The sequence below is a fragment of the Notamacropus eugenii genome, chromosome 1, assembly GCF_028372415.1.
Source record: "Notamacropus eugenii isolate mMacEug1 chromosome 1, mMacEug1.pri_v2, whole genome shotgun sequence".
Classification (NCBI taxonomy): domain Eukaryota; kingdom Metazoa; phylum Chordata; class Mammalia; order Diprotodontia; family Macropodidae; genus Notamacropus; species Notamacropus eugenii.
The window spans coordinates 754695941-754719695 of record NC_092872.1 but is presented as its reverse complement, the minus strand read 5'-3'; the positions used below and the strand labels follow the sequence as shown (position 1 = coordinate 754719695).

Below are 23755 nucleotides of genomic sequence, written 5' to 3'. Positions count from 1 at the left end.
CTTTATGTATTTATCACGAAGCCCTGGCTTTCTGCTGTGAAGAGTTGACTGGATGAGCAAGGCCTCCCTTGTTCTGTGCTCTGAGATCACTCCCTCAGCCAGGAGGTGGGCACTGCATATCCTCATCGGTCTTCACAGTTCCCCATGGTCGGCTGCGTGGGGCGCAGGGCCAAGGTCCTGTTTCCTCTACGTTGTCAGTGTGGTCATCCCTCAGGTTGGCCTCCTGCTCCTGGTCTCTTCTCTGCCTCAGCTGATGTGCATCTTCCTATGTTTTTCATCATTTTCAACATTTCTTCTAGTGCAGTAACTTTCCATGATATTCCCGTGCCAGTCACTTAGTCCTTCTCTGGTTTGTGGGCACTTGTTTCCTTCGCAGGTTTTTGGACCTAACAAAGAAGTGCTCTTACGCACCCTCTCATCCCTGTGGTCCTTCCCCTCTGCAGCTGCCTCCTTTGGGTGTGTGCAGAGCAGCTGCAGCCCATGACAGGTGGCAGAGGCCCAAATGCTTTTCTGGAAGGACTGGACCAATTCCCAGCTTCCAGACATGCATCCAGGCTCCTGTCCTTTCGAGACCCTCATAAGAAGTGTCATGTCTCCGTGGCCTTCTTTGCCAGTCTGATAAATGGGAATTAGAGCCTCAGAAGTGTTTCTGTTCCCATTTCTCTTAGAGTGATTTTGGACGTTTTCTGTAAGGTTTTGGATAACTTTTGTGTCTCCATTTGAGAACCGTCTGTTCATATCCTCTGATTACTCAGCTGTTGGGCAGTGGCTCTTGTTCTTATGTGATGTATCAGTTCAGATCTTGGTCAGAGACTTCCCCTCATTAGTTGTTGTTTCCCATATGATCCTAGCTGCATTGATTTTGCTTGTGTAGAAACTTTTAAAATGTGTGTGATTAATATTGTCCACGATCTTCCCTGTCACTTGAAGAATTAAGAATTCTCCCCCTTGTCACTGCTGTGAAAGGTTCCTCTTCCCTCCTCCTCTGGCTTTTCAAAGATGATGCCCACTTCTACGTCTAGGCCATCTCTGCATCCATTCAGAGCTTCTTTTAGTGTGTGGGCTTGGATGCTGGTCTGAACCTCATTTCTACCAGATGCTGTCCTACGCAGAGTTCTTGTCTTGGTGGTTGGTACTGTCTGGATGTTGGACGCTGTGCTGCTTTGTTTAGCTCTTTCTGCATCTCTCTCTCTCTTTGTCTGTCTCTCTGTCACATCTCTGTCTCTCTCTCTCCTTCTGTGTCTCTGTCTCTCTCTCTCTGTCATATCTCTGTCTCCTGTCTCTTTCTTCCTCTGTCTTTATCTGTCTCTCTCTGTCTCTGCCTCTCAGCATTTCTGATCAGCAGGGTTACTGCTTTGTCGCATAGTCTCCACACTGTCTCCCACTCTCCAGCCTCTCTGATAACTGAAGCTCTGGCTCATGTCTCCTTCCTCCGTCCCGCTCCTCATCTGCATGCGATATGGTGTGTGGTCTTCATCACCTTCTTAGCTCGATGCTCTCTAGCCTGTCTTTTCTCAACTGGAAGTGACTCCAGGTACAGTTTCCTTCCTGTTTGCGTAGAACCTTCAGTTTAAAATGTCCGGTAAGAATTGCAGATGGAGGATTGGATTTTTCCACAGAGCACTCCTGCTCCTTGATTGAATATTTTCCGGTTGATGATTCATGAGTCTTTCAGAATGTATCGTTTTCTCGGGGTGCACTGTTTCTAGAAACTCTTAGCATTTTACTGAGAATCAGTAAAAGTGGAGCCGCAGCAGTGGAGCTCTGGCCAGGCTGCCGGGGCAGGATGATAGGAAGAGGAAGATTAGTCCATACAGAAATGAGCCATATTTGCCCCCTTTGCTCATCCCGTGCTCCTGTTCTCCATCATCATTCTAGTTTGTGTGGACAGAAAGGGAACATGCTCACAATGTAGAAGGGGCATGTTTTTGGTGGTGGGGAGGGACAGACCTATGATCTCCTTGGTATAGGGAGCTTTTGGGGAGGTATTCCTTATGCCAGGCCATACAAATCCCTTCTCTCTGTGGCCTTGGGTCAATCACTCGCCCCTCTCAGCAGCTCAGGGGTCCACGATTCCAGGAAACCTCATCTTTTGTTGTTCTGCAGATGGTCCTGTGTCCTTCCGTCTAGTAGGTACTGTCTGGTCTCTGGCTGAGGGGAGGGGAATCTGCTCCCATTACCCTTCCGTTAGGCACAGGTCTTTTGATGCATAATGCAGTCTGCGCCTGTACTTTGGTCCTTGGGATGTGCCTGATAACCTCCATACTGACACTTGAATTGAATTTTAGAACTGCTCACCTATAAGGGCTGTTTCTGCTTTCCACCCAGGCTTTTGCTGGTGGGTGGCTGTGAAACCGATGATGTGGGGACGTCCAAGGCCCGTGCCTGGGGTCTGTCTGCTTGGAGGGTCTTGTCCGGGTCGCCCTATTACAAGCCGGTCAGCCTCAGTGGGGATAGCCTCGCCGTGGTAAGTAACAGTAGCTGGGCTTGCCTGCCTGGTTGGGTCTGCAGCCTGCCGGCCTCTGTGTGGCCTCCACATCTAGAGGCTTAAGAGCTTTCAGTTGTGTTACGTGTCAGGCTGAATCAAAGGGTTCAGTGTTGGTGGAACCTCGTTTTTGTCAGGCCATTTTGTCATTTGCCAGAAATGATAGAAATCAAAGGTTTGCATATCGCTTTGGGGGAGCTTGTTTACTTGTTCCCTGTCTATGGGTGACTGTCAGTGACTTAGTCCTGTGTGCTTTGAATAAACTCTCCCCCCAACTTTAGGAAGAGGAATATAAGCTAAGCTCACAGAGAAAAGGATGAGGTCCCTATGCTGGGGCCTGTAGGGGATTCTTCACAGAGTCCCCTGGCTCGTGGGACCTGAGTAGGAGACAGTGGCCATAGGACATCAGGGTAAGCCCCCTTGTCCTTGGAATGCTCAGCTGCTGATATGAAAAGGGGAAATGCTCCACGGCCACATTTAGCTTCTGTCCTTTAGTTAATCCACGAGCACGTTATCAGGAGACGCCTGTGTGCCAGGGGAGAGAGGAGGAAGGCAAGGCCCTTTACAACAGCCGGCTCCCTAGGTGGTCACACTCTCCTGTGCATGTCGATCTGTAGAAGTGCATTATTTGGAATCTCCCCTTGATGGGTAGTTCACATCACTGTTGGCAGATGCCTATGCCCTATCTGGTGCGGAGGGTCCTTTTGCCAGCACAGATTACAGCTCACCCACGCTGTAGCAGACACACTTGAGGTGTTGCTTTGGCCCCTAGGAACTCTCTGGCTTAGGGCTCCTCCTTGACCTGCACACCCTCAGCCAGGAGCCAGAATGTCTTCTCATAACCCTGTCCAGAGAGGCGAGCAGGTAGGGGAAGTAAGACAATGAAGCTTTGTAAGGCCTCGGAACTCCCAGTTCAGGGAAGCTGGATAAGTGGTCTCTTTCTAGAGGGTTGGAGTGGAATCTAGGCAGACATGGACAAGCGGACTACAGACATCTGAGCAAACAGCTTTGTCACCAAGCATTTATTGAACACCCACTGTGTGCCAGGGCAGCCAGGTGGCACGGTAGATAGAGCGCTGGCCCTGGAGTTGGAGGACCTGCCTGAGTTCAAATGTGAACTAGCTGCTTACTAGCTGTGTAATCCTGGGCTAGTCATTTATCCCTTGTTTGTCTCAGTTTCCTCATCTGTACAGTGATATGGAGAAGGAAATGGCACACTACTCCAGTACTTTTGCCAAGAGAACCCCCAATGGGGTCATGAAGATTTGGACATGACTGAAAAGACTGAACAGCAAAGGATGTGAGGCATGGTGGTGCTGTGGATACCAGGAAAGGACGAGGGGAGCCCCTGCCCTCAACAGCTCCCAGTCTGATGGGGGGACAGCGAGCAAACACCTCTATGTAGATGGGCTGTTGCCAAGGCAAATAGGAGCCACTCAGCAGAAGGATGGTGGGCCCTAGAATGAAGAGGGGAGAGGTCTGGGCACCAACTGTTGTCAGGGCTGGCCCATGTCCGTGGCTTCCTTTGCCACCCTCAGGGAAGTCTTGGGATTTGCCCCCAAGATTTGTGCTGGTCTGGCCCAGGCCTGTGGTAATTGTGCAAACACGTGCACGGCTTCTAGGATAATGGAAGAGGACTTTGGAGTTGGCATGTGAGCTGAACATCTTGGGATGTCCCATGTAATGATGTGCTAGAGCATGTCTGTAAGTGGCGCAGGTCCTCCAGGCTCCTCCTTTCTTTCCTCTCACCAAGCTGGGCGTATCTCGTACCCAACTCCTCCCTCAGCTCATGGCTTACCACCTTAGTCCAGGCCCTTCCTTTACTGCAGCAGCTCCCAGGGTCTCTCCATCATCCCCATAGCTTCTAGAGTCTAACTTGGTGGCTTTCTTCGTGAGCCCTTGTGACTGCCTGTGCTTTCCAGAGCTTTCATGGCTAGAGGTTCTTGTGGCCACATTGGCCTTCTCTCTGTTCCTGGTCGTGCCTGGGTGGCTCTGATCACACCCAGGCCCTGAGGGCCCTGTCCCACCTCCCCTTGATGACAGACACAAGCCCTGCCTTCTGCAGCCCCCCAACATCTCTGTGTTTGACTCCTTGTATCCTGGTGCCTAGTGTTGACCTGAGTTTTGTTAAAGGAGGCAAACAGGCTAGGTGGCATATGCATCCATATCGTTTGTTCCCTTAAAGTTAGCCAAAGGTAGTGAACACGTGTGTACAAGGAGCCAGAATATGGATTTTGACTCACTGATAGAAGAATGACCAGACTTAAACATGTTTTAGCAATCCCAACTCATGGTCTCTATGTCAGTCAAATTTATGATCTCCATATATATTTAACCATATTGTGAGAAAGGAATTTTATCAATTGAATAGGTGGTAAATACAGTAAGAAAATAGAGTTGACAAAGTGCTAATTGAAATCATGGCCCAGGACACCTGTGTTTTCTTTACCATTAACATGCCATAACATAGGATGTGTCCATCAAATGTTAAGAGAAGAAAAAGTCCCATTATTCAAGATAGTGTCTCTGGTTAAGGGTGTAACACCAGTGCGATACCATAGCAGCCACTGTGAATGGACATGCATATGTCCAGGGTGAATTTGCAAAATATAATACACTGTCTGCCCCAAAGCAAAACCAGAATATTTATTTGGGACATCATTAGAATACCAGGAACCAAGATTTAGCAGAGTGCTTATCACTTGTCCAGGGGGTGCCTGACATCTTAAACCTTCTTCTTGTCAGCTTCCTCATAAAAACAAATTCCCCTAGACAAATTCCTCTCTCCACCGCCTCACAGCCTGCTCCTCTCTCTCTGCTGTGCCTGCACGCACTCCTGGCTCATGTGTGTGCGCCCTCCCCCCTCCCTCTCCCTCCCCCTCCCTCTCCTTCCCCCTCCCCCTCCCTCTCCCTCTCCCCCAAGTTCCTCCCACCTCCCAGTCTGAGCTCCACGTGACCACAGGCTCCATGTGTTAGGCCTGTTAATGGGTGGGGAAGAGCTTCCTGTTCTGTTAACATTACAAAGGGTCTCATCCTTAATGGCCATAAACCAGTCAGCCCCATCTGGCCTTGCTGACTTGGGAAGAGTCTTCTTTGTGTACCCAGAGAACCAGGAAGGGAGATCTGTCATGCCCAGGGTCTTCTTCTTCTGGTTGATCAGTTCAGGGCCTGGCCCTTGTTGAGGTTCAGGTGATTTTAAGTGCTTATCACTAGGATAATGCTGGGTACACAGTTGGCACTCACTAAGTGCTTGTCCCTTAATTGACTGCTATTTCATGGGTGCCTCCTTCTCTCTGTGTGATAGGCCCCCCTCCTTGCAGCGAATTCATCATTTTTGGTCCTGGGTCCTGGCTCGTTTTCTCCCTGTGTGTCTTTCTACACCCTTTGGGAAACACTTTGGTCACCCCCCCTCCCCCACAGGCTCTAAGGATCATTCCTAGCTACTTAGTTCTTTAACCCTGACCCCCTCAACAGCTTTCCCAAGCCCTGGAGGACTTAAGTCTTTCTTGGGATCCATGCTTCTCCTCCCCGGCCTCCATGCTTGCTCCTGATGGTGCCACTCACCAGTCTAGGAATTCCCAGATCCCAGTGTTTTTCCCTGGCCACATTCCCTAAGTCTTCTCTCCACCATTGGAATGTAGGTCCTTGAGGGCAGAGACTTTCTTAATGATAGTAGCTAACACTGCATATGGAGGTTTGTAGGTTTGCAGAGAGCGCATTTGATCCTACAATCCTGGGAGCAGGGGCTACTATTGCCTCCAATTTACTGAAGAGGAAACTGAGGTGGAGAGTTAAGTGACTTGCCAGGGTTCTAGAGCTGAATTTGAACTCAGGTCTTCCTGATTTTTGATCCAGCTCTGCAGGCCTCCTTCCACAGTGTTGCCCACTTGCCTGAACCTCACCTTTGATTTTATATTTGTGTCCCCCGAAATGTGCACAATGCTTGGCACCTGGTGAGTACTTGGCAGATGGTTTGTCATTCAGTCAGTCAGCCAGCAAGCATGTATTGAGCACCTTCTGTGTGCTAGATGTTCAGGGATCATGAATGAGCTCTGTTGTCAACAGGGAGGCTCTGAATGATGGTGCTTGTTGACTGACTGAAGGAGAGGGAGACAACTTGTAGGTTTATACTTAAATGAGCAAATACAGAATGAGTAACTTAGGGTGAGGCCCCAGTAGCTAGGGGGGTGTCAGAGTTGGAAAGGGCTCACAGGGCTCTGGGACAACCCTTCCCCAAACCACTACTCCCTTCACTTTTGCTCAGACCTCCTGGGAGCTTGGAAGCCATACTTCTCAGGGGACTGCTCTCATGGTGAGGATGTCAGTCAGTCAGTGAACATTTTTTAAGTGCCTACTGTGTTCCAGGCAGGCAGTGTGCCAAGAGCTGGGGATTCAGAGGAAGCTAAAGGACAGCCCCTGCTCTCTAAGAACTCCCAGTCTAAGGGGAGATGTGGTACAAACAAGGAATAGATGGGAGGAATGGGGAGCACCCTGCCATGTGTTCCTGCCGAGGCTGGGTGAGGTGGAGAAAGGCGGCCTGGGAAGGAAGGCCATGTCTGGGCCTCACACACTGGCAGGTCCAGCTCTGGGGTCAGGCTGCCTTGGTTTTCCTAGAGGTGCTAGGGTTGCTCCCAAGCTGGGGCAGCCTGCCTTACAGCCTTCTTCTGTGAAGCCTGTGCCAGACCAGTGACAGTTAAGACTCATCAGTGTGGGAATGCCTTGTGAAATGGTGCCTGGTGCTCTGGCCTCCAGCTACCTCTGGGCCACTTGTTGGCTTGACCTGTCTCTGTGCTGGGGCCCACCGCCATTGCCCTCATAATTTTTGTTCTTCTTTTCTAGGCACCGAAGACACTGGGACTATTGAGGATTTTTAGTGTGAAGCTTTACAGCCGACAGGGACAAGAGCAGGTAATGACAAGGACGTAAAGACCATCACATCAGGCTTTGATCTGAGGATTCAGGTGTCCTCTGGGAGTCAGAGAGTCAGGGCCACGGTCTCCCTGTCCTTGCTCTCAGAGCCATGGCCTTGGTAGCCCCTGGTCTGCAACAGAGCATAGCCCCCAGGGTTAGGTACACTGACTAGTGCCCACAGGGCAGTGCCTGGGAGAAGGGAGAGGCAGGAAGCCCATGAGGGCAGTGCACTCCTCTCGATGGTCTCTTTCTGTGGACTCCTGTTCATCACCTACACTGGGAGTGCTGGTCCATTGTTTCCTTCAGTGAGCCTTCGTGCGAGCCTCACTCTGTTCCCAAATTGGCAGGCTTTTGTGGGCCTCTCACCCTTCTGCCGATGTCTGTCCTGCTCTGGCCTCCTCCACACCTGGAGTTGATTTCTTGGGCCAGATGCTAAAAAAGCTCCCAGGCCTCCCAGGAGAGACCCTCCCCAGGTTTGAAGCATGCAGAGGGAGCCCTCTGGAAGGTCTGGACTTGGAGAGGTTCATTAGCCACTTGAGGAATACACTTTTTAACCCCAGAAACATTCAAAGACCATCCTCTAAGCCATGTTGGGGTTGGGATCTGCTCTGGGGGAATCCTAGGATTCACTAAAGGGATAGTAACCTCAGTAGGAGCAGATCCCAAGCCCTCTGTGACTTAGAGAATGGTTTTTGAATGTTTCTGGGGCAAAAAACCTGAACCATAATGATATACTGTTCCCCACAGAGAAATAGGAGCCTCCTGAGGCCAAGGATTGAGTTTTCCCCCCATTTTTCTATCCCCATTGCCTGATCCAGGGGTGGCCTGCCCCTTGGAAGATGGTGTTACAGGTGTGGTTTTTCCCCTTTTCCACATGAAGAAATGCCAGGCCAGAGAAGTGATGTAAGTTGCCTGAGGTCAGTCTCCATGGGCGACTATGGAAGTGTGGAACCAGCCATGGGCCCAGGTCTTTGGACCTTCCGGGGCTTGTCCTGGTCCATGGTAGCACCAAGGCAAATACACATATTTGCCCCTTCACTCAGTCAGGGGACATCGGATCCAGTGACCATGGAGCCCAGGACCTTGGACAGTTCCTAGGAGTCCAGACTTGACTGTGACCTTCAGAGAAGGGAGGGTGGTCCCACCAGAGGGAGTGACCATAGCCAGTGTAAGGGGCGGTGCAGCAGCAGCCCTATGGTGTGAGGGGCCACAGGTTTTACTTTCTCCATCTTAGAGTTAGAAGTGAACTGACCTGTCCATGGCCACCTAGCCAGTTAATAACAGTAACTAAGTGGGAGAGGCAGCCTTCGATCCCAGGGCTCTTTGGTCTCCAGATCAGTGAGCGCTCCTCAGCGAGAGGGTGGGTGAAGAACTTCGGTGAGGACAAATTGGATTCCCCTAGTTATGAGGGAGGGGGCACACAGCTCCCAGCCAGGCCTTCTGACCCAGGCATTGTGGAAAAGAGGTGCGAGCTGATTTTATTATTGAGCTAAATGATAACTCTCCATTCTTTACTTGATGGTGCATTCTTGGCCAACTCTTCAACCGTAGAATGATAAAAAATGGAAAAATACAACATATTTAGGGAGAATTAAAGAAATATCCTGGTGCAGTGAATAGAGGGCTGGACCTGGGGTAAGAAAAAACTCTTCTCTGAGTTCAAATCCAGCCTCAGACACTTACTAGCTGTGTGACCCTGGTCAAGTCATTTCACCTTGTTTGCCTCAGTTTCCTCATCTGTAAAATGAGCTCAAGAAAGAAATGGCAAAGCACTCTAGTATCTGTACCAAGAGAGCCCCCCATGGGGTCATTAAGAGTCAGACATAACTGCTGAAAAATGACAATGTAGCTACAACCAGGGAAATCCCCAGCCACATTTTAAACCAGTGCATAGTTTTTCAAATTGAGCTCTGTTTAAGTTTTCCTGTTTTTCTAATACAGAATTCAGATGCAGAACCAAAGAGGAGGATGGTAATTATTGACTTTCCTTACAAATGCTAATGCAATTTGAGAGATTATGGTTTAAAAGTGGCAGGTTCCTCTTTATTGTGATTTGCTGGAGATTGAAGAGCCCTACCTTTATCCTAGAGGTTTGCTGTGTGAGTGGACCCTTGGGCGTCCAATGCGGCTGTTACCTGGCTTGGCTGGGTTCTCAGAGGCCCTTGGGGAAGCATGTCTATGTGAACAGCCAGGTGGGCCTGTGGAGTCAGGCTGGACATGGAGTCCGAAAACTTGAGTTTGAATCCTGCTACAGATCATTCCCACAGGGAGGCCTCTGGGCTGCATCCATTGGGTCACAGGTTCCTGTGTCCTTGGCCTTTTCAGATGCCTCCAGAGGATCTGTTCTAGGCATCACAGTTTAATAACAACCTTGATAACTGGAGAGGGTCCTGAGGAGGCAGTCAGGATGGTAAAGGGCCCCGAGGCCCTGTCTTCTGAGCATTGACTGGATAAACTGGGCAGGTTTAGCCAGGACAAAAGAAGCCTTTGCTAGTCCACGAATGGATGGCTGCATTCAAGGCCTTGGAGGGCAGGCTGGTGAGAGAGGGACTGGCCTTGGTCCCTTTAGGTCCAGGGATAGAGCCAGGACAGGAGGAGGGGACGTTGGGACACTTAGTGTGGACCTTGAAAAAGAGTAAATTGAAAGCAAATCTTAATTTTAAACTTTATTTCTAAAAAATATATTTGTTTTAATTATCCAAGATCCAAGATCTGCTTTCTCACCCTCCCACCTCAGCCCCCCACCTCCAAATGAGAATACAAGAAAAATCTGTCAGAAACTTAAATAGTCCGTCTAAGCAGATTTCCACATTGGCCACGTCAGGTGGTCCTGGGAATGGATATGAACCTGTTATCTCCTCTCTTATCTTGCTTTCTTGCCCAGTCCCCCAGTGTCCACAGCCCTTCCTGTCTGTCTCCTTCTGCTGAGATGATCTAGAAAACAACTCACTGGGACTTTCTGGATTGCCTTGTGGGGATCTGGTCTGGTACATTTTCTAAATCTGTTGGTGGAGGTTTTTGAAGGGAAGCTTGCCACACTGCTCCTTGATGCTCTGCCATCTTGGCTGTGCCCATTTTAACAATCATCGCTCAACATTTTGGTGAAAAAGAAGTGTCTTTTCCCACTAGTTCCTGGGCTTCCCCACTAGTTCTTTCTCCTAAAACAGCCTGGTAAGGTCAGTAGTGCCAGGGAGCAGAAGAGAAAACTGAGTCTCAGAGTTGGTGTGATTTGCCAGGGATGGTGAGCGAGCTGGCAGGCCCTACAGCGATCCGTTCTGCTGTCTCTCATGCGCAGATTTTTAATGAGCACCATTGTTGGGTTGTGTACTCTAGAAACGTCTCCACGAAGATCGGACAAGGTGCAGGCCTCAAGGAGGTGATGATGATCTAGCTGTAAATAAATAATCGACATGATAACTTCCAGGGGAACCTTCTTTTGATGCCTGGGAAGGGCGGGAAGAGAATGGTGGGCTGCAGCCTGACCAAGGCCCATTATTCAAGGAGGGAGCAAGAGGGATCCTTGCTTTTAAAGCTGTTTAGAAGAGAGAAGTTTAAGTGGGGTTTTATTTGTAGCATCCCAGCTTATGTGGCAGACTTTATAGTATTGGCTCTCCCCCACCCCTAGGCCTCAGTAGCCACATGGGAAAATCCTCAGGACAGGATGGCCCTGGGAGGTGAGATCTGTACTTGCAGAAGGCAGAGAGAGCCTCCAAGGAGGCAACGGTGCCTCCTGGCAGTCCTGGCATGAGTGCACAGAGCCAGAGATATAGTTGGTGCTTAATAAATGGTTGTCGAGTGGAGGTGGCTGTGTCCTAGAACAAACAGGCCTGCCCTTGTGCCTCTGACGTGTTTGGCCTTTGGTTTTTCTCAATATTGCCACTCTCACGGTAACCTCGAGGACAGAAGCTTCAATATTCTGAATTCCCCACTCCAGCCTGATGAGCCTGTTAGGGCCCCTTTAGGTGGATGGAGGTAGCTAGAAAATAGGAGAAGTAAAAGTACAGTTTCCTGCCCTAGACTTTCCTTGACTTAACCCAGGTTCCTCCCACTTTTGGCCAGGATGGGGTTTACAAGATGAGCCTCTCTCCTGATGGGACGATTCTGGCTGCCATTCACTTCTCAGGAAAGCTGAGTTTCTGGACCATCCCATCTCTTGCACAGCTCGGGGAATGGCAGCAAGAGGAGCAGGTAACTCTTTCCTGTGACTCCTCACAGGTCCTTTTCCTTTTGGGAAAAGTGTGGATGGAGACACTCATTGCTCACATGCAGGGTAGAATTGATGTGTATGTGGAAGTCCCTTGGGATGAGGGCAGGAGTTGGGGAAGAGACATCATTGGAGAAGGGAGGGGAGTGACCTGGAGGCCTGTAGACAGTGGTTACTGGGACTCTGTTTGGGTGGTAGATATGACAAGTATGAACCCCAAAGAGGGAAGGGAGGTTGATGAGTGAAGGGAGAATAGGAGAGCCAAAAAGGAATCCTGGGGAGTGAGGAGTACTCTAACTCCCTGGCCTTGGCCAGTGAGCCGAGGAGAGTGAGCGAAAGTTCTGGAGGGGGAGGCCAGGGAGGTCAATGTGTCTTTGGGGGGGGTCAGGTTTCAGTAAGAGCTGGGAGATGGAAGGAATAGATTTGGGTTCTCTTGTGACATCCACTGGGTTATTTTAAATTGTATGTTGTGCCAGCGAGAGTCATTTTGTTGAACTTTGTCAAGACTCATAGCATCCCTTCATCATCGTGGCTTTTATCCCTGCTTTCCTCTTTGCCGGAGGATGGGCATATTCATGTAGCTTTTATGTGAATTTTAGAGGGCAAGAGGGGGGCTTTTCCAGGGTTTAATCAAGAATGAAAAGTTCCAAGGAAGTTGGACTCTGATACAAGAAAGGCCACATTAGCCACTGTAAGGCAGTTTTTAAAGAGGCATGTTGATAAGCCTTGAGGCTTGTCCAGCTGCAGCCTCTGAGTGTAATGACTACTTACGATTTTAATTTTTAGCCAGGTTATGATGCAGTCAACCCCAATTGGAGGCTCTCCACTGAGAAAAGGAAGAAAATAAAAGGTGAGTCACCCCCTCCCCGCCCCCAACCTGCCCAAGCCACTATCCAAGGTGGATGGGTACATCTTGTACTGTGGCTCAGCTGCTGAAGAGAGTTGGTATTCAAGGGTTTCTCAGAGTCCCTATTACATATACTTGTCAACACCAATATATTTTGTGTTTGAAATTTATAAAGGTTTTTTTTCTTTTTTCTTTATTTTTAGTTTTCAATATTTACTTATGTAAGATTTTGAGTTCCAAATTTTTCCCCCTCCCTCCCCTCCCTTCCTCCCTCCCCAAAATGGCATGCAATCTGATATAGACTATATACGTACAATCGTATTAAACATATTTCCACATATGTCATGTTATGAAAGAAGAATCAGAACAAAAGGGAAAAACTATGAGAAAGAAAAAACCAAAAAAAGGAGAAAATAGTCTGCTTTGACCTGCATTCAGATTCCACAGTTCTTTCTCTGGGTGCGGATAGCATTTTCCATTAAGAATCTTTTGGAATTGACTTAGATCACTATATTGCTGAGAAGATCTGAGTCTGTTAAAGGTGGTCATCTTACAGTGGGTCCTTAGAGGTGACTGCTACAGTGGCAGCAGCGGTAACAGTGGCTTAGAGATGGTAAAGAGAGTGGGTCAGAAAGAGATTACTGGAGACCATTGGTTGGCATTGGATACAGCTGGCACTGATCTGCACCTCTGTTGGCACTTCTCAGTTCTGGGTCACAGTTCCATGGTGGAGAGGAATGCTTGTGGTTGATCACAAGGTAGCAAAGGCCCTATTTTCAGTTCCAAAGCAAAGAGGAGCACTAGCACTTGTGGTTGCAGAAGAGTAGGGGCCTTTTCTGGATAAAGACCAGAGCACAGACCAGGAAAGTGGGACCACACTTTTCTTTGTATTACACCTTTGGAAGCACCAAAAACTTGCATACTCTCAGAACTAGCTCTAAAAACAGCAGCACAAAATGCTTGGGACAGTACTTCTGAACCCCCAAATGAGCCTAGCCCAACTTTAACTTGAAATTCAAAGACCTTTTTAAAACTTTTTTAAAGTTCAAAGCCTATCTGATGATAGGCTCGAAAAATGAGTAAACAGCAGAAAAAGAATCTGACTATGAAAAGCTACTGTGGTGACAAGTAAGACCAAGACACAAACTTCGATGACAAGAACAATGTGAAAACAGTGACAAGCAAAGCCTCAAAGAAAAATGGTGATTAGACTCAAACAAACAAAAAAGAAATTCCTGGAAATGTTAAAGAAAGAGATAAGAATGATAGAGGAAAAATTGGGAAAAGAAGTGAAGTAGAATGAACAGCTTGGTTAGAGGCAAAAATATTAAAGAGAATAACACTTTAATAGATAGAATTGGCCAAATGGTAAAAGAGACAGAAGAACTCAAAAAGCAGAATAGGTCAAATGGAAAAAGAGGTACAGAAATTCACCGAAGAAAATCGTTCCTTAAAAATTAGAATTCGGCAAGTGGAAGCTAATAATTTCATGGGACATCAAGAAACAATAAAACAAAGTCAAAAGAATGAAAAAGTAGAAGAAAATTGGAATATCTCATCAAAAAATAAGTGACCTGGAAAGGAGACTGAGGAGAGAGAATTTAAGAATTATTTGATTGCCTACCATGATCAAAAAAAGAACTTAGATAACATATTTCAAGAAATTATAAAGGAAAACTGCCCTGTTGTCTTAGATCTAGAGTGCAAAAAAAGAAATTGAAAAAAATCCACCAGCCATCTTCTGAAAGAGTTCCCAAAATGAAAACTCCCAGGAATATTACATCCAAATTCCAGAGCTCCCAGGTTAAAGAGAAAATATTTCAAGCAACCAGAAAATTCAATTCAAATATCATGGTGTCACAGGATCACACAAGATTTAGGAGTTCCTTGTTAAAGGAGTGAAGGACTTGGAATATGATATTTCAGGAGGCAAAAAAGCTAGAATTATAACCATGAATAACCTACTCAGCAAAACGGTATGATCCTTCAGGGGAGAAAATGAATATTTAATGAAGTGGAGGACTTTCAGGCATTCTGGATGAAAAGACTAGAGCTGAATAAAAAATCTGACATTCAAACATAATGACCAAGAGAAGCACAAATGGATAAATATGAAAGGGAAATCATAAGAGACTGAACAAATTTGGACTGTTTAAATTACCATGTGGGAAAGTGATACATGTAATTCCCAAGAATTTTATTATTATTATTAGGGCAGTTAGAAGGAATATACATAGACAGAGGACACAAATGTGAATCAGTTATGGTGGGAAGATATCCAGAAAAAATGAAGGGGTGAAAGAGATGCACTGGGAAAAGGAAGAATGGGGAAAATGTTCTTATGCATAAGAGGTGTGTAAGGAAGTGGGGAAATGGGTTTGGAGGTAATGCTTGAACTTCTCTTATTGGAATTGGTTCAAAGGGGGAAGAACACACACACTCACACACACACACACACACACACACACACACACACACACGCACATTCAGGTATAAAAATTTCTTACCCAGCAGGGAAATAAAAGAGGAAGGGGATAAGATAGAAAGGAGGGCAGATTAAGGGAGATAGTGGTCAGAAGCAAAATACACTTGAGGAGGGACAGGATAAAAGAAGAGAAGAAGCAGAAGAAAATGGGATGGAAGAAAATAAACAGCTCGTAATCATAACTGTGAATGTGAATGGGATGAATTCACCCGTAAAACAGAAGCAGATAGCAGAATGGATTAAAAACCAGAATCCAGTGGTATGTTGTTTACAAGACACAACTTGAAATACAAGTACAAAGGGCTGAAGCAGAATCTATTATGCTTTAGCCAAGTGAAAAAGGCAGGGATAACAGTCTTGATTTCAGATAAAACAAAAGCAAAAACAGGCCTAGTAGAGATGATCAAGGAAACTACATTTTGCTAAAGGTTCCATAGACAATGAAATAAAGACCTATATAAGGAACTTAAACTTATAAAAATAAAACTATTTCCCAATTGATAATGGTCAAGGAATAAGAACAGGCTGTTTTCAGCAGAAGATATCAAAGCTATTTATTGTCATGAAATATATGCTCTAAATCACTATTGCTTAGAGAAATGCAGATTAGAACTTTAAACTCCAAGATACCACCTTACACTTATCAGAATGAGAAATGCTGGCAGAGATGTGGGAAAATGGGGATACTAATGAGCAGTTGGTGGAGTTGTGAGCTCATCCAACTATTCTAGAGAACAATTTGCAGCATATTGACCCAGCAATACCACTGCTAGTTCTGTATCCCAGAGAGATCAAAGAAAAGGAAAAAGGACCTATTTGTACAAAACTATTTGTGGTGGCAAAAAATTGGAAATTGAAGGGATACTCATCAAATGGGGAATGATTGAATAAGTTGTGGTATATGAATGTAATGGAATATGGTTGTTCTATGAGAAATGATGAGCAGCATGGTTTCAGAAAAACCTGGGAAGACCTGTATGAACAGATGCAAAGCGAGGTGAAGAATCAGGAGAGCATTGTCCACAGTGGCTGTAACAGTTATCCACTGTGAAAGATTTGTCTACTCTGATCAATACAGCGTTCCAAGACAGTTCCTTGTGGACCCATGATGAAAATGCTGTCCTACCCTAGAGAAAGAACTGATGAACTCTGGGTACAGATTGAAGTGTGGTTTTCTCATTTTCCTTATTTTTCTTGCTTTTTAGTTTGTGATATGGCTGATATGGACATATGTTTGCATGATTTCCCATGTATAATTTGATGTATTGTTTGCCTTCTCACTGAGTGGGGGAGTGGCAGGAAGGAGAGAGAGAATTTGGAACTAAAAAAAAGTGTTAAAAGTAAGAATAGAAGAAAGAAAGAAAAAAAGGAAGGAAAAAAACTGGAGCAGTCTGAGATCCCTCTGAGCTGGGGAGCATGTTGGGACAGGTTTCACAGAAGCTTTTCTTTCTCATTCGGACACTGCAGGCTGTGTCCTGGTCCCCCCCAGCCCTCTCATGCCCAGCCTTATCCGTCTCACCTTCCCTGTACTTTTAGACACTGTATGCTCTCTTTTTGCACCATCTTTACTCCCTTGCTTTCTCTGGTGCCACCCTCTCTTGGTTATTAATAATTAATAGTAATGATAATAACTAACCTTTATATAGTGTTTCAAGGTTGGCAGAGTGCTTTATTAATATCAGCTCATTTTATTCTCACAACAACCTGGTAAAGGAAAGTGCTGTTTTTATACCCATTTTGCAGATTAGGAATCTGAGGCAGGCACAGGTTAAAAGACTTGCCCAGGACCACACAGTGAGATGTCTGTGGTGGGATTTGAGCTTGACTCTTCCCGATTCCCAGGCCAGTGCTCCAAGCACTGTACTGCTGAGTTTCCTCTGAGGAAGCTTTGTCTACGCACAGAAAGCCCTCTGCAAGCCTTGGAAAACCACAGAAGTGTGTTCTGATGGTCTCCTAAATATTTCTGTTACTCTGATGATGACTGGCTTTGGAACACGTCTGCTGTCAGGAGCCCCACGATGGCCAGGCAGTTTCTTGGCAGTCAGATCCCCCAATATCCCAGTGACCCTCCTCATGTCACACCTGGCTGTTTTCTTGGACTTTGTCTCTGGTCTCTCAGATTCCTGGGTGATGGCACTGACTTTGAAACTGCCCCTTCCTCAGCCCTTCCCTGAGCCTCCATTCCCGGAGGGGGCCCAGGGCAACTTCTTCACCCTTTCCTTGCCCCTGTGCTGCTGTACCCTTGGCCTCCTCGCCAACACCTTCTTTTTATGTCTCATCTCCCCCATGAAACAGTGAGACAGTGAGCCTCTTGGAATCAGGGACTATCTTTTTCTTGTCTTTGTGTCTCTAGGGCTTAGCACAGTGCCTTCACATAGTAGGTGCTTAGTAAATGCTTAATGTCCTTCGTTCTCAAAGAGGACTTAATTGAGACAGGGCAGTGTGAAGTCAACAGCCTCACCCTCTCCTCCAGAGTCATCAGAGTCTAGTGGCAAGATTGAGGTCAGGATGACCGGTGCTGGCCCCAGATGCGGTGGGAGACCTGGGCTTTCTTAAGCTGAGGACTTTCCCAGGTCTCAGTTTATCTGAGGCAACACTCATTCCATGATTTAAGGCTAGGTAAGAATCGAGGCAAGAGATGACCTTTTGCCTTCACAAAAGAATTAGTCTGAGAGAGGAAGCCCCTCGCAGGTTCTGAGCAGACCGGAAGCTATTGATATTTACACCCAGGCAGGGAGCAGGGGAGGCTTGGGCTGGGGCCAGTTATTGGCCAACCAGTGAGAGCCAGAGTGATCTGTCAGGCTTCGTCCCAGCCTGGTTGGCCAGAGCTCTGGTTCAGAAAATCAGATTAAACCTACATGAGAGAAAAGAGTTAATTGTTCCAGTTTTTCAGTACAAGAAAACAAAATAAAGCACTGATAGGATAAATAAATAGCGAGAAAAGATCTAGCCCCCACCCTCAAAGTATAAAATGCTTATTGGCTGACTCACTGGCTGACCAACAGTTTTCCAAGAGGTTCCTTAGCCAGGTGTGTACCAGCATTCATTCCATGGGATCCCAGATTTAGAGCTGGAAGGGGATTCCAAGATTTTCGGATCTGAGGCCTAGAGATGGCAAGGGACTTCCCCAAAGTCTCACAATTCTTTGGTAACAGAGCCAACACTTGAACTCAGGATCTTTGCCTTAAGCACAGTGCTTGTACTGCTGTTTATCTGTGATCCCTTCTGCGTGTGTGTTAGTGGGCTTTCTTCTCCCTGCCTCTTCTCCTCCTGTGCACTCTGTCCTGTGGATCGATCTTCCCCAGGTGGTCTGACTGCAGGGTGGGTGGCCCCTTCCTACGCCCTCTCATGCCCGGGGGGCATTCAGCCCGCCCATGTGAAGTCATTCCCTCTTGCTCCCCCACCCCCCACTGGCCACCTGTGTTGGACCATCTGCTGCATTTACATTGAGTTGGTATTTTAAATGCCTCTGAGAGAATCAGAATTGAGAGGTACGAGATGTTAAACTCTATTATTACATTTAATCTGTTGCCTTTTTGCTACCTTTGTTATTCGGCCTTGATTAATAACCTTTTCCTTTATTTTTTTAGATAAAGAGTCCTTTTATCCGCTGATAGATGTCAACTGGTGGGCTGACAATGCCGTGACCTTGGCACGCTGCTCAGGGGCTTTGACTGTATCGTCTGTGAAAACCCTGAAAAATTTGTTGGGGAAATCCTGTGAATGGTTTGAACCCTCCCCTCAGGTCACTGCTGCTCATGACGGAGGATTTTTGAGCTTGGAGGTAATTTTGTACCTTCTGGGAGAACCAGCCTACAGACAAGTCATGAATTCATGGTCACTTGGTAACTCACCATGTTGAGTCAGTCAGGGTGCAGTTTGGAAGCCCGTCTTGTGTGCCAGGCTCTGGGCTGAGCTCTAGGGGTATAGAGGAAGGCAAGACTCAGTCCCTTCCTCCGGGACCTAACAGTTCGGTGGAGGAGAGAGCGAACAACGATGTACAAGTCAGATATCCAGGAAAGAGGGAAGCAACCTTGGAGGGAAGGTGCTGAGACTGAGGAGGACTGGGGGAGCTAGGTGTCTTGCCCAGGTGGGTCTGGTGGTGAGTCATGAAGGAAGCCAGGGAGGGAATGGGGACAGCCAGAGAAAATGCCTGGAGCTGAGAGGTGGAGAGTGTTGTTTGTGTAATAGCCAGGAGGTCAGAGTCACTGGATCCAAGAGTATGTGTTGATGAAGGTGTGAGGAGACTGGAAGGGGCGAGGGGGCAGCTTAGGAAGGGCATTGAATGCCAAACACCATTTTGTATTGACTCCTGGAGGCCATGGAGGTTGTGTGTGTGCATGCAATGTGTGTGCCGTGTGTGTGTGTGTGTGGTGGGTGTGTATGCCGTTTGTGTGTGGTGTGTGTGTGTGTGTGTGTGTGTGCGCGTGCGTGTGTGCGTGTGTGCGCGTGCGTGTGTGCGTGTGTATGATGAGATCAGACCTGTATTCCAGGGAAATCCCTTTGGTGGCTGAATGGAGGAAGGACAGGAGTCGGGGGGTGCCTCGAGGCAGCAGACCCCCCCACCTCCAGCAATAATTGCAGTAGTCCAGGTGTGAAGGGATGAGGGTCAGGGTCAGAGGAGAAGAGGGGTTGCATCCCCGAGATGCTGTAGAGATGAAGGCAGCAGGACTTGGCACCAGCTTGGATGTGGGGGGGCGGTGAGAGGGAGTGCGGAATCCAGGACGGCCCCTCTCATTTAGGAGGAGTGAGGCTTTGGAGTCTTGTGGGAAGGCAGTGTTTTGTTGCTCTGAGAAAAACCCTCATGGAAGCTGGATGAAGGATATCTAGGAGGATTCTGTGTGAACATTTGGAGCTTCTCCTGACTTTTCTGAGGCAGGATATAGGGTGAGGTTCAGGCCAAAGATGTTGAGTCATTGGTGTCTTCCCAGCGGGGATTCCCCAACTACTTCTGGAATTTGCTCCTTTTAAATAAGAAAATTTCTTTGCCTTTTTTTTCCCACTGACTCAGTGCTTGGAAGTTTCTGTTGGTTACAAAATTCCAGTGTTAAAACCTTTTTGGGCTTAGGCCCTCCAGCAGTTTTCATGCCAATGCAAAATGACAACTGTTTGCTTTGCTAAAGATATTCTTAAGAGAAATGTGGCTGCAAGTTGGAGCCCGTCTGTCCTCTGGGATCCCAGTTATCTTTGACAGCTGGGCCTCTCTGTCTCTTCAGTCAGAGAGAGCTAAGGGAGGAGTGAGGTGTTCTCATCGAAGCCCATGGCTGCTCCCCTTCTTTTGTTTCAGATCTTTATGGGCACCAGTCATTGGGCTATCCTTCCTGGACAGGAAGACAGCTGACCAAAGGGAAAGGAATTTGTGTCCTTGTGCTCCATAAGACCACCCTTTGTCTCAGAATCTTAGAATGGCTCAGGTATCTCCAGTTACCAAGTGATGCTGAATGGAAGCCATATTGATGATGGACTACCTGCCCTGCCTCTGATAGATGAGATCAAGATCCAGCCATGGATCTGAGCCAGAGACAAGGCTTCGTGGTATTCTGCATTCTCAGTCTGAAAACAGGGAATGCACAGGAGCCCGTGTTAGTTTTTGCAGGCCTGCCCCAAAGGCATGTTGTTCAAGCCTTTCAGTTTTGGAGCCTTGATGCATCTGCTGATGGGTCGGCCATCCCCGAACTCTGGATTCAAGATTGGATTCTCTTCCTTAGTCATAGTGACTATGGTCAGGGCTATAAGATCCAGATCTTCTTGGGAAAGATCAAGTGTGAAGCCAATGTCCCTTAAATGTTTTTCTGATCATGGTTTTAGAGGGAGACATGACATGAGTAGGGGGTAGAGAGCTGACCTTGAAGCCAGGAATTCCTGGGCTGACGTCCTGTCTCTGCCTTAGTCTGACCTGGGACCACCTGAGATGCTAAGCTGCAGAGGAGGTGCTGATCTCTGTTGGGATAGGGCATTCCCTCCCCTGGGAGTTCTCTCCTTGTCCCTGGCCCTGAAAAGGGGAGCTCAGATACTCTCTGTTTTGTGTCTGCTCTTTCCCTGCAGTGTGAGATAAGGCTGGCTCCGAAGAGATCCCGTTTGGAGACCAGGCCAGAGGAAGAAGAGGATGGGGATGAAGACTCTGACTCAGAGGATGAAATGTCTGCGAAGGCTCGGTACTTCAGCTATATCAAGCAAGGCCTCTACTTTGTGACAGAGATGGAGCGCTTTGCTCCACCCCGAAAACGCCCTCGGACCATCACCAAGAACTACCGGCTGGTGAGCCTGAGGTCCACTACTCCTGAGGAGCTCTACCAGCGCAAGGTGAGCACGGCCTGGCCCTAGGGGTCCCTGGGGGGAGGTTTTCTTTCTAACTTCAGGCTGTTGCACATCTGACTTAGGAGAGCTCACTGAAAGGGGTGTTCACTGTTACAGGGCCCTTGGAGATGGGGACAGGGCCATTGCTCACCCCTGAGGAATGAATTCGGGCAGAGCCACCCTGAAAGTAGACTGGAACATGTTCAAGTCTAGAGTCCAGTTCTGGGGGGGCCTCACCTCTCACAGTCCTCTCTTCCTCCCTTGACCTGCTACCATTGGTTCATGAAGTAGCCCCTTGTGCCAGCCAGGAGGAGTCTTGTATGTCTCAAAGAGCCTTTGTTTCAAGAGGGCCTGAGTTCTATTGGATATCAGACATAGCTTGGTTGGGTGGCCCTGGGAATGGGACTTCACCTCTCATTCCAGAGAAGGTGTTGCCCAGCCCTGGCAGAGGCAGGTGTCCACACCAGGGAAGCCCCAGGTTTAGTCTCTGTCCTGGCCTGCAGCTCTTGTGAGGGCCGAGGAGTGGCAGGAGCCCACGAGCAGTGGTCGGTCACTCATTCTCCACTCCTACTTCTGGCCCTGCCTTTGGCTGTTGTATTTTTACTTCTTCCTTGGCTATAGGTTTCTAGTCTTCCTTTTAGAAACTTAGGTGAGACCTAGGTAACACCCAGGGCACTGTCTTGGACATTCACTGTGCCTACTTCCCTTTCCCCTTGGGGCCAGTGGGGCTCTGAATGTCACAAATGTGGATTGTGCAGGGGGAGAGGGTGAGTCCTGAGCGCCATGTTCTCAGTGACGTTGGTCAGCTCAAGGACTAGCAGGGGCTCATGTTCATTTCTTGCTCTAAGATTGAGAATGAAGAATACCATGAAGCCTTGTCTCTGGCTCAGACCTACGGCTTGGACACTGATCTTGTCTATCAGAGGCAGTGGAGGAAGTCCACTGTCAACATCGCTTCCATTCAGAATTACTTGGTAAGTGAGATATCCTGAGCCATTTGAACAGGTGTCTGCTTGTGCTCGTGCGTGTGTGTGTAGCACTTATGTGCACGTGTGCGTCTGTTTATGTGCACGTGTGTGCATGTGTGTGCATGTATGTGTGTAGGGGGGCAGAGGCAACATACCTTTTTTGCCCCCACCAGCAGTGAAGAAGGAAGAAGACCAAACCTTGTCTCCTGTACTGTCCTGATGCCTGTTCCATTTAGGACAGGGTTGTTTTACTTGTATTTTACTCTGTGTCTAAAAAGCTGTAATGAAATCTATAGCAGAGAAAACCTGTATGTCATTTTCATAAATTCAGTGGTAAGGAAAACATCCCAAGTCATCTTTGTTAGTGTTTCCATTTGGGAGCTTTGTGGCCTGAGGGAGGGAAGACCATCAGCCCGGGCCCTGTGAGATGGAGGACTCCTGGCTCAGCCACGGCCTGGCTGTGTGACCTTGGGTTAGTCACCAGCTCTCCAGACCTCGTCCTCTTCATCTGTGTCAAACTACGGGGTTGGATTAGATCAGGGTTTGTTTGTTTGAAGGTTAAATTTAAAATTTCTCGATGAACAACAAATCGAGCTGTGTACCTTCCTCTCTTGTACCTTTTGTATGACACCCACAGTCAAGCCAGACGCCTTCCCGTTGGTCGTGCACAAAGCGCTTGTCTCAGTTGGCCTGCAGCGGTCGCGCCTCCCAGAGGTGGGCAGCGTCTCCTGGAATGGGTGCTGGTTGCATTAATAAGAGCTTTTGAAGTCTGGGATAATGAACGCTTTTGTCCTGTTGTTACTGTGCGCGTACTTCTCTGGGCTCTGCTCATTTCCCAGAGGCGCTTCATGCAGGTCTCCGCAGGTTTCTCTGAAACCCTTTCCCATCATTTCTTACAGTCCAGCTGTATTCCGTTACATTTTCTGCCATGATTTTTCCAGCGTGCCTCAATTGATGACGCTCCCTTAGTTTTCAGTTGTTTGCCGCAGAACAAGCTGCTGTAACAATCTTTGTGCGTTGGGTCAGTTTTCTTTCTCCTTGGTTGGAGTGTAGACCTTACGCCATTTAACATTCTAGCATCACTTCTCACGAGGGCCGGACCATCTCACAGCTCTCACAGCAGAGCGTCAACGCGCCTGTTTCTCCCACCTCCTCCCACCTTTGTTTTCCTTTTTGTCAACTTTGCCAGTCGGTTGGGTGTGAGTTGTTTTAATTTGAATTTCTCTGATCGTTAATGATTCGGAAAAACTTTTTTATAAGACTATTGATAGATTTTGTTTCTTCCTTTAAAACTGACTATTGATATCCTTCAAGCATTCATAAATTGGGGTGTTCTTGCAAATTTTAATCAGTTCCATGTCTATCTGAGGGATGAGGCATTGTCAGAGAGACTTGAAGGGTTTTTTTGGCCATTTATTTGTCTCTTTTTTAATTTGAACTGCATTGGTTCTGTTTGTGCACAGAATGTTACAGTTTTATGCCATCCTTCATATCCCCTCTTGGGTCATGGACTCTTCCTCCGTCCATGTATTTGACAGCTGATGTATTCTTGGCTGCT

At 47.6% G+C, this 23755-nt stretch overlaps 1 protein-coding gene across 1 annotated transcript in view; it reads left to right on the top strand.

Annotated features, from left to right (window-relative positions):
* The window catches only part of NBAS (NBAS subunit of NRZ tethering complex), a 280935-nt gene that overhangs the window by 37652 nt on the left and 219528 nt on the right, over positions 1-23755 (top strand). The window contains exons 10-16 of the mRNA XM_072642657.1: positions 2329-2467; positions 7325-7393; positions 11456-11584; positions 12387-12450; positions 18523-18716; positions 20978-21235; positions 22078-22203. Of these exons, the coding sequence (XP_072498758.1) occupies positions 2329-2467; positions 7325-7393; positions 11456-11584; positions 12387-12450; positions 18523-18716; positions 20978-21235; positions 22078-22203 (979 nt within the window). The remainder of the gene's footprint in view (positions 1-2328; positions 2468-7324; positions 7394-11455; positions 11585-12386; positions 12451-18522; positions 18717-20977; positions 21236-22077; positions 22204-23755) is intronic.